Here is an 11,128-nt window from a genome sequence, read left to right on the forward strand (position 1 = left end):
CCGGCTAGATGACAATGCTTTACAGAGCTGGGACAAGGTTTAGCATCATATGAATTATGTGAATATTTCATAATATTTCATAGGCAGGATTCTTGGGTCTAAGAATCAAGGGGTGGACCTGGATTACACATGGTGACCCACCAGCAAAGTTTTTGCTTCCTGTTCCCATGACCTTATGCTCCACTGGCCTAGAGGTCTTAGATTCAAAGGGAGAAATGCTTCCTTCAGGAGACACAACAATGATTCTGTTGAACTGGAAGTTAAGACTGCTACTCAGTTACCTTGGATTCCTCATGCCTCTGAATTAATAGGCAAAATAGGGAGTTACTGTGCTAGCTGGGGTGATTTATTCTGACTAACAAGGGGAATTTGGACTGCTGCTTCACAATGGAGGTAAGAAAGAATAGGTCTGGAATACAGGATATCCCTTAGGGAGTCTCTTAGCATTACTATGCCTTGTGATTAAGGTTAGTGGAAAACCACAGCAACTGTCCAGTCCAATCCAGGTCTGTAATGACCCAGACATTTCAGAATGAAGGTTTGGTTTACACCACCAGGTAAAGAACCATGACCAGCTGAAGTATTTGCTGAAAGCAAAGTGAATACAAAATGAATAATGAAAGAAAGTAGTTATGAATACCTGCTGTGCCCATGTAATCAATCACAGAAATGAGAAATATAATTGTCATGAGCATTTTCTTCTTGTTCCATTCAGGAACACACAATGTTGTGTCCTGAATGGAATCCTGGAAAAGGACATTAGGTACAAACTAAGGATTTCTGAATAACGTGCGGGTTCTTGTTAGTAATATAGGCACCTAAATAATAAGAAAAGATTCATACTAATGCAAGATGTTAATGGGCATATAAGAGCTCTCTACCATCATCGCAGTTTTCTTGCAAATCTGAAACTGTTCTAAACAATAAAATCTCTTTTTAAAAATAAAAAGATAAAAATAGCTTTAAACTGAACAAATCAGTCTTTAGAGAAGAGTCACATCATAAAACATACTCTTGCCAACTAGTTCATGTGAACATCAGTTTTTCTTTCTAAATTCATGGTTCAGAAATAATGTTTTTAAGGGTAGCTGGGTTCTCTGACTAGCCTACAAATTTAAAAGTCCACCATGTAGTTAAACTCTCCTAGAGGGTTAACTGAGCTTTTTGCCTGGGGAAAGAAGCTGCAGAGCAGAGGAGGGAAAAATATGAAAAATTAAAAACTTCCTACCTCTTTTTGTAGGCACAAGGCGATTCTTGTATATGCTCTATAAACAAATGTCCTATTGAAATCACATATGCCACCTGGTAGTATTTCTAAGTTCTGCTTCCATTATATCTGACATAAATATTCAGATAAATTCACCAACAAAAAATTTCTGAGCATCTACTCTTAGCTATGTTCTTTGCTAAGTGTTGAGAAAACAGGGAAAATGACATTACATCTAATCACAGGAGAAGAGAGCAGGAAAATAGAAGAAACAAAATAAATGAAGATTAAATTCAATGGTAACTTTTCCCTTCTTCATTCCACTTGCTGTCACTTCTGTCTAACTCACTTTCAGGTCCTAGTCATGCAGTATTGGAATAACAGAGATCCATGTCCACTATCTTTATATGAATGTACAAGTGCGTAAAGAGGACCAGCTGGCTTAATGATAGTTCACTGGAATGAGACTCAGGGTATTTCGAGAAATGAAAATTCAGTTGAAACAGTGGTAGGGTTGAGCTGCAAAAATAGCTAATCATGTGTAATGTTGTTTCCTATTTGCAGAGATGAAATGTCTAGACCAAGTTGGAAATAGCTTTATCATTATACTTTATTACATATTGCTGCAATATTTTGGGATATTTAATTCAGAGTAAGACAATTATGACACACTTGGAAACTTTCTTCAAATCTTTGGTTTTTTGGTTTGTCCATTAACTAAAAACTCTGAAAAATGACTGAGTTACAGATGTGGTCTTATTGTTTGGACCTTTCTAACAATCTAAGCTATAGAACAAAGAAACGCAGTTTCTTGGGAGATCTGAATAAGTACAATGATCTCTGTCATTGGAAGTGATCATGAAGATGATGGATGGACACATGTCCAAGATGATCTAGAAGGAATTACCGTATGGGCTGGGAGTTGAACTAGGTGACCATTGGTTATCTTCTTAAGCTCTAAAGTTCTGTGATTTTAGATTTTTAGTAAGTTGTGGTCTCTTTACTCGTGCATTGAGTAGACACTTCAATAACACTATTATTAAAACTTTTATAGCATGCCCAATAACATCATTACACAAAAAATAAACTCAGAAATTCCGCTGAATAAATATTAACTCAATAAAGTATACATTTGGTATTCTGTCAAACCTAGGGTGTGCAGTGTTTTCTGAACCCAAAATTTACTTCGGAATGCAAATCTTGCATGCTAGAAAGATACAGAATAACATTCACATATTCCAATTATTTTACCCATAGAAAATTAACACATGTGCTCTCTATGGCTATTGGATAGTACCCTTCTCAATTGATCTTCAATTTCTGCCTTAATTATTCTTTTGTTTCTGTTTTGTTTTGTTTGCTGTAAATATCAGCATTATGAGTAAGTGCTATGATGAATTTTATTAAACTCTTGCTTTTAAGTATTTGGAATCTGACTGCTGTCTCTCTTGTACACCAGGGAACTCTTTTATTTATTTTTTCTTCCTGTTCATTCATTGCTACTAATAAAAGGATTAGACTAAAATAGTTCTCCTTCAGAAATGTACAAGAGCCTATTTAATTTTGTTTTTGTCCTAAGTTAGTAGGTAATCAGAACAAAATGATATAAATTTTCTGCATGTTCTCAATACTATTTTCCCACAGTAATGACTTTTCAATATGTGAAGTTTGGAATCTGAGATCCTATAAGGCTACTTTTGTTTTCATTATGGATATTAATAATATCCATATATTAATATAATATAGTATAAACATCTGTTGAAATCCCATGAAAAGTGGAGCTAATTTTCTCCTTAATATGGTAAGAACAATTTCTTGGATGGACTGTTGATCCATGGAATCTTTCCCCCTTCTTTGGCTAGCTCCTTGTCTCTGTGATACCTATGGCCTCTCAATTTCTTTCTAGGTACAGGTGTTTAGGTCTGCCAGGGTAAGTTACCAGGAAACTTCACCAGGTGATGTTCTGTAGGTTGACCAGAGCAGTTCGCCAAAGGCTTTTCTTGGCTTGAACCAGGTTGAGACACCAACGACTCAAGCAGAGTGTCTAGAATTTAGTCTTCTAAACCTGCAATCAATGTATTTTTTATTTTCTGAAGTAATGTAATTACCCTAAAAGCTCTCAAAGACTTGCTGCTTAGACTCCATGAATGAAGCATCATTTGAAAAGGTACAATAAAAAAAATAAAGAGATCATAAGTATCATGACAAAAGAATGAAACACTGATTTTTTTTTTTTTTTGATACAGGGTCTCGCTCTGTCACCCAGGCTGGAGTCCATCATAGCTCACTGCAGCCTTAACCTTCTGTGCTCAAGGAATCCTCCCACTTAAGCCTCCTAAGTAGCTGGAACTACAGGCATATGCCACCGAGCCTCACTAATTTTTGATTTTTTTGTGCAGATTGTGTCTCTTTATGTTGCTCAGGCTGGACTCAAACTTCTGGTCTCAAGAGATCCTTCCATCTTAGCTTCCCAAATTGTTGGAATTACAGGCATGAGCCGGTGCGCTTGGCCTAATTTTGTTTTTTTAATGAAGAGAAAAACGTTCCTTAAGAAAAGTTTCATTGTAATAAGTAATCAGGATGAATAGCATATATTAGCTCCGAAAAACTTTGGAAGCCTTCTTACTTCACTGAAAGTGGGGTTTATCAACCAGCTGCCAACAGCTTTCCTCCCATTTAGTCTTTGTGTGAAAAACACAATTAATGCTTTCTTGAGTAGCACAAGCTGAGCTGAGAAACCATCTTTCAGAGGTGTAAATTCTTGCCTTGGGTGGAAGGCTGGATGTTATTAACTTTCACAATTTCTTTCAACATTTGATTTTCCTTAATCATGGTAAAGACATATTATTTATTTTTCTTTTTAGTTGGGAAAGTTGGTTCACGAGACTTTTGCATTTTATAGAATTTTTAAGAGGTAAGATGAAAATTAAACATTTCTGTGTGTTAAGGATCCATGTTTCTCTGTCAGATGTCTGGTAATTTGCTTGACGATTTTTGCAAAGATAATTAAGAAATTAAGGAAACCATTCTCTATGTTTTCTTTACATTAAAAAGAAAAAAGGTCTCCGATAAAAAATTTCTCTATCCACATCACAGGTTAATTTACAATTTGAGCTGCTGGTGGCTGGCTTGAGGCCTCCATGTTAAAAATTAGAATGAGGCTAGTTCTAGTGAATAGAGGTCCACACAGACAATTGCTATCTTTGTTAGGTCCTCCAGTACCAAGCCTAAGAATAGGAAAAAAACTAAAAATACCCTGGAAATGTAACAGAATCATCTTTTGCTGCCATCTTTGACTTCATTATAAGCTGAGCATGTGTTTGATGCATAGGGGTGTGGGAACTATATCCTCTCTTCTTGCTTTCCTTCAGTAAAGGAGCTTAGCTCCATTCAGTATTGTTCAAGACAGTATATTTAAAATTAACATAAAAGGTAAAAGATTTTAATGCCTTTTAATATAAGGAAAATTGACTTTATTAAAATGCTTTAAGATACTACAATACAATTACTTATTTATCACTCTAACTGTATTGTGAGTGTAACTTCCTTTCCAAGTATATTGATTTTTTTACATGTTTTGGAAGTAGGAAACAAACCAAAGTAGTCTATCCAAATTTTCATTCATCATCTTCTTAAACAGAACCAAGTCCATCATGCCAATGGAGACTATTTCAAGAGCAGAAATTTTTTTTATTCAAAGGGGTAGGATTATCCAACGTTTCTTAAACAATGAAAGACAGGTTATATTTTTCTAACCTGTGTTGTGCTGAGTTGAAGCATGAAATATTAAATATTTATAATAAAGTATTTATAGTTAAGTCCACGGAATCATTAAAATGTTGGAAATGTTGCAATGGATGATCGATCTTATTGGAGTCCTTGTGTGATACAGGAACTTCTGTATTTACTGTTAACAAGAAAAACTCAAAAGGTTACATTCCTTTTTAGATTCAGAGCTCAAATAGAACTGATTTAAAATTTAAAGTGCTTCTAATAAGACATTTCAGCATTGCATAAGATAAACATGGAGAAAAAAATAAATTACATTTGTTTTATGTATTTCTATTAATAAATTCTTAGACTCTGAGGTATTTACTAGAATTCAGAATAAATATCTCTAAAGATTTAGTTTTAATTTTTGGCTGCTTAGCTCTTAACAATGACATTTATTCTGAGTACTATATTAAATGTGTAGTAATAATTATATATATTTTTCCTAGCTTGTGATATGAGGTATCTTGCATTTTGGCATATTATTTTGATTTTAGAGAAAGGGTCTTGCTCTGTTGCCCAGGCTAGAATGCAGTGGTGTGATCATAGCTCACTGCAGTCCTGTACTCTTAGGCTTAAGGGATTCTCCTGCCTCAGCCTCTGAAGTATCTAGGATTACAGGCATGCGGCACCACATCTGGCTAATTCATTTGCTAATTTTTTGTAGAGACGAGGGCTTGCTCTGTTGTCAGTTTGGTCTCTAACTCTTGATCTCAAGTGATTCTCCTGCCTTGGGTTCCCAAAGCGTTGGGATTGCAGATGTCAGCCACTGTGCCTGGCCTTATTCTTATAAACTCAAGATTATCTGAATTCAAGCAAGGTACTGTATTTCAGAGCATCACTGAAATATAAAGATATATCATCTTCGGATAAGAACTAGGCTGATGTCAGCTATGCATCCTGTTATTAGCTCCCTTGTTACTTAATACCATGGAATAAAAAGGCAGCGTGAAAGTGTTTTTGCCACTTTTTGCCACTATTTGCTACTATTGCCTGGCTTTTATGCAGCTACTCTTGCATCTATAATAGTGGAGGGAAAGAGCAATATGGATTGTAAAATGAACTCCATAGAAGATCCATTGTGGTCAGTAGATCAAGGTATGACAGTACTGATGTTAAGAATGGACCCTGGAGTCCAGTATATGCGGATTCAAATCTAAATGATCAGTAGCTGTATGACTTGGGCAGTTACTTAAGTTATTTGGGTTTGAGTTTTCTTGTCTTCATTTGTAAAAGGAGGGCTGTTAGAGGTTTAAGTGAATATATGTACACATATGTATATATATTGAGATATGCATGATATATATAAACAAATAAAATATATATCTATTCCCTTGATATATATATATAGGAATATATGTATTCCCCTAAGATATATACATATATATATTTACATATTTCTTTACACACACACAGACACACACACACACACACACACACACACACACACCCCTTAGAAGAGTTCCTTTTAGGTGGTAAGTGCTAATTAGATATTAACTATCATCATAATGCCGTCTCATTTCTGTATTTGAATTATTAATTAGTAACATAATTGAATAATCTGATGGTTCCTTCTTTTCCCTGGTTTTTCCTTAAAGGATCAAAGGTTGCAGCAAAATGTCACATTTAAGAAGCTGAGTAAACACAGAATGAGAAGCCCTAAAGCAAGGTGCTAAGTTAATAGACAGGCTAATCACTTCCTGAATATACAAGAACTAGCTCGCTCTTTGTAGAACTAGCAGAGAGATTGCTAACGGGTTTTTGTTTTAGATAGATGGATTGATTTTCCAGGAACAGGCCTGATGACAGCCTTCATAAAAATTGCCTCTCATAGCCTATTGCAAATAAGTATAATCTTATATAAATCAAAGCACTAGTACGTAAGCATCCCAAGGACAGAGATTTTGTCTGTGTTGGTTCACAGCTATATCCACAGAGTTAAGGCAAGTGCCTAGCAAATAGTTGAGGCTCAGTAACTATCTCTTGAGTGAACTGAATGAATGAAAACCTTGACTTTTCCTTTAAATCGGATTAACATTAAAAAGCAACACAAAACAGCACGCTTTCCTACTTTCTTGATGGATTTCTGACCCTAAGAATGCTGTTAGGTGAGTAAGAAGGGCTGGAGAACAGCATGTGAAGGGCACAGTGCAAATGTGTACATTTAGCAAGTATTTCAGAAATCTCGGATTTGGTGAAGTATTCGCTGGTGTGATGTCACACTTAACTCAGATTCATGTGTCACATTTGAATTACAAATATTCTGTTCAGCATCTCCCTAACTGGAGTGACTATGCTTATACTTTTTTCTATACAGGGTTTTCATAAATCTTTGATCCGTGACCAAGTGTCACAGAGAACTTTTCTTAAGTGAAACTCTCTGCAAACAGTTAGCCTATATTTCAGTTTCTATTTAGCTTTGAGTAAAGTATTTTGGCTAAAATAATGTTTTGCATGCTCCATTTCACAGGTGAGGTTGATTATATAGCATTACTCTTAATTTAGCTTACAACCTCAGATAGTGGTTTAAAATATATAACACTCATAACTATTCTAACTTAATCAAATTTAAATACATATTATTTTCTACCCCTGTAGCAAACATTTTTTTAAAAACAGAAAAAAGTCCCTTTTTACAGCATAGGCTAGCTGATAATTTGAATAGAAAGCCACTCATTTCTATACACGAAATTTTCCTGATTGTCTTTGTAATAAAAACTGAGAGGATATTCATCATCCCTGGCTGAGCTGCATTGAATTCTACTCTTTTATAAATGTAATAAAACAGCAAACAACATCAAAATACATTATTAATTAGGCATGATTTCTTAAAATGGTTTACATCATCTCATTTAACTTCAGAGCTTGCAGACGTTAATAGTAAGTCACCACAAAGCTACGACTGATTTATAATGCACATTACCACATCAAGCCTGGCCCAAGGACTCTGGGCCCAGAAGGAAAAAGAGCCACGGCAGAAATATGCTGAAAACATATCTGTATTCACAGGAAACAATTAGGCTTAACGTAATTAAAGTGAACATTCAGGTTCATTTTATTCAAAGGTAATGTTCTGCCCTTGAAGTTCCATGTAGAAAAGGGTCCTTGGAGTTAGAACACTGTGGAAGGTGATATAATTTCACTTGGCCCTTGGCTATGTAAGGTAAACATTTTACATTATTGCACAGTAACAAAAATGTACAGCCATAGATAACACAGGATCTGATCAACGTTAACACACCTGGTGTTTAAGGCTTACCCACATTGGAAAGCAATCATTTCCAGGATGGAGATCAAATATCTTAACACAGTGTCACCTGTCTGAGTTACTAGAAAAGATCTCATTTAAAAATCTGTTCATAGAACGTGCTTTCGCATTTTTCAGCCTCTTTTCACTTGTGTGCTAGACGGAGGCACTTTAAGAGCTATTAACTGTAGTTTCAAGAGTACAAGACATTGAGTTTCTTCAGTCATTGGTAAATATGGCAAGGATTTAAAATGAAATTAGATTAAAAAGAAAGTAAACAAATCATTGAATCAGAAAATTTAGCCAAATCTTGTAAAAATCACTGGTCTCTGATTTAAAGATCCCCCCCCACCCCGCAAAAAAAATTAGTAGCTATCACTCATCGATGGCCAGATGGGTAAACACTACTACACCATTCTGATGTTAAGGTATAACGGTTTTGCTGTTTGGGCTTGTAAACGTTTTAAAACATTGGCGAATTAAGTACTTTGAATTATGTTTCGAGTAATGTTTCAAAGTATATTATACACGGGTTTCAAATAGAAAAACTAAAAGGTGGAATAAAACATTCTGGAAGATTTAATAAAGTGTATAAAAATTAAAGGACTAAAAAACCCACTTCATTTTAAATGTGTAAAAATAAATCGCATCCATTCGTGGGAATCCAATGACTTTTTCCTTTTCTTTCTTTCTTTTTTGGTTTTAGTTACTTGGTACGTACTGCACCCTCCACAACACGTTGGAAATTAGGTCCTGGTACACACTAAGGAATATCCAGCCAGGTAAATACATCAGGGTGATGAGGCCCATGAAATTGAGCGGGTAGTGAGAATAGTCCCAGGAACAAGCCCCGCATGTGCGGAGTCCCAGACCCCAGGAGAGCTCCCACACGTAGATGAAGAGCACGTAGATGGGCACCCGCTTCCAAGTGCCCCAACCGCGGCTGTAGTGGAGATGGAAGTAGAGTTTTTCCACCACGAAACTGCAGCTGCCATACATAAAGAAGGACCAGAGCGACGTGTGGCCGCTGGTTGTTCCGTCCCCCTGCCCCAGTACGTTGAAGAAGAAGGTGAAGAAGATCTCATCCAGAAAGCCGTGCATTCCGAAGAAAAGAAAGCGGGGTAGGTCGGGCAGCCCCTGGCTGGGGGCTCCCCCGGCGCCCCTGGGGCCACGGGGTCGTCGCCGCCGGACTCCGGTCGCAGTAGGGACCCGGGCGCCCGGAGCGACGGGGAGCGCGCCCCTCCGCTGCTGCTGCTGCTGCTGTTGCTGTTGCTGCTGCCGCCGCCGCCGCCTCTGTCGCCCGTACCGCAAGCGCAGGAAGCGCTTCAGGAACACTTGGCAGTGGTAAAGCGCCAGTACGTACTGCAGCGCCAGGTCCAGCGCCCCTGGCGCCACCGCGCCCCCGGCCCCGCCGCCCAGGCTGAGTAGTAGCGCCTGGCCCGCTAGGGTCTGCAGACCCACGTGGGCCGAGGGGTAGAGGAGGAAATTGAAGACGAAGGCGCTGGGACAGCGCCGCTGCTGCAGGTAGACCTTCTCCAGGGCGAAATGGGTGAGCGAGTGCAGCAGGCAGCTGTAGGGCGAGGAGAAGCCTAGCATCCGCAGGTCCGGGCTGCGGGCGAAGCGCCGGGCCGAGGACACCAGCACGTCCAGGGTGATCCCGTGCATCCCGTAGAAGTAGAGGCGCATCCAGGCGGGCAGCGTGGCGCTCTCAGCCGGCGCTTCAGCAGTGGACAGCAGCTCGGGGCAGCCGGCTGCCGCTTCGCTTCCTGGCCCGCCCGGGGCCCCCGGACGCCGCGCCGCGCCACCCCTCAGTGCGGGGCCCTCGCTGTCCACGTCGCTCCCCGCCATGGGCTCGGAGGCTGCCCGAACGCCCGAGGCTGCACCGCCGCCGCTGCCGGGTGCGCGGAGCTGCAGGGCCGAGCGGCCGAGCCCCGCGCCGCCTCCTGGCCGCTGCTGGTCCCCGGGGGGCGCGCAGGGAGCTCCGTCCCGGCCGCCGTCCCGCTGCAGCGGGGGCTGGTGCACTCAGGTGACGCGCGGGCCGCCCGACTAGCGGAATCCCCCCGCTGTGGCGCCGCTGCACCCTCCCTTCTAGTCCCGGGCGAGGTGCCACCCGCCCGAGCCCGCTCTAGCTCTCACCCTGCGCGGCCTAACGGGCACCGCGGCCCAGTCAGGGGAGGCGGCGCCGGGGCTGTGAGGGGAAATGCAGAAGCTTGTGCAAGCCCCATCCCCTCCGCTGCTCAGCCCCGCGCCTCCGCCGCAGGCTCTGAGAACGTAACGCGAGCAGCGGCGGCCCTGCCCCCGCCCTGCCAATGCCTGCCTCGACCTCTTTCGCCTTCGCAGGCCACCCCCATACGCCTGCCCGCCCGCCCGCCGCACCGAGTCCCACAGGGTCTGCTTGGTAAGGCCTGGCCCTTCTTCCTCCTCGTGCGCCCGCTCAACACAGGGGCTCCGGCCGTGCGTGCGTGGGGCGCTTGCTGGGCGGAGGCACTGAGTGGAGAAATACCTAACAGGTGTGACTGCAAGTTGATGGGCATTCCCTGCATCGCGGCAATCAGGGCTAGGGCCTGGCTGGCAGAGACGAATGGCCGGGTGCCACGGGCCAGAGGCTGGGCTTAAGACCAAAATATGGTGCTGTATACTTAATGTTCTTATTCAAAGCCAGCTGTGTCCCAGTCATGGAGAATAAACTCAAGACTCCACGCCTGCCCTCCCCTGCGTTACCCTCCATCTAAATTGCTGCCGCGGGGCCTGATCCACTTTTCCAATCTATTTCTTGGCCCATCTTCTTTCCTGGGTTTACTCAAGGCCAAGGACAGAGATTCGACGTCCCCCAGAATTTATAAAATGATTTCAGGCCAGCTGGGTTGGGTTGCGGTGTGGAGAAGAGGAAATGCTTTGTTCTA

The 11,128-nt window shown here is 41.1% G+C and overlaps 1 protein-coding gene across 1 annotated transcript; it reads right to left on the bottom strand.

The window, feature by feature from the left end:
* Nucleotides 1-8,005: 8,005 nt before the first annotated feature.
* On the bottom strand, nucleotides 8,006-10,533 carry TMEM229A (transmembrane protein 229A). The gene has a single exon (XM_025380620.1). It carries the CDS (start codon nucleotides 10,071-10,073, stop codon nucleotides 8,928-8,930), a length of 1,146 nt encoding a protein of 381 aa, XP_025236405.1. The 5' UTR covers nucleotides 10,074-10,533; the 3' UTR covers nucleotides 8,006-8,927.
* Between the last annotated feature and the right edge of the window lie 595 nt (nucleotides 10,534-11,128).

Source organism: Theropithecus gelada, chromosome 3, assembly GCF_003255815.1.
Source record: "Theropithecus gelada isolate Dixy chromosome 3, Tgel_1.0, whole genome shotgun sequence".
Classification (NCBI taxonomy): domain Eukaryota; kingdom Metazoa; phylum Chordata; class Mammalia; order Primates; family Cercopithecidae; genus Theropithecus; species Theropithecus gelada.

Bases quoted from the DNA above. Each gene is read 5' to 3' on its own strand.
- TMEM229A (XM_025380620.1), bottom strand. From the start codon at position 10,073: ATGGCGGGGAGCGACGTGGACAGCGAGGGCCCCGCACTGAGGGGTGGC.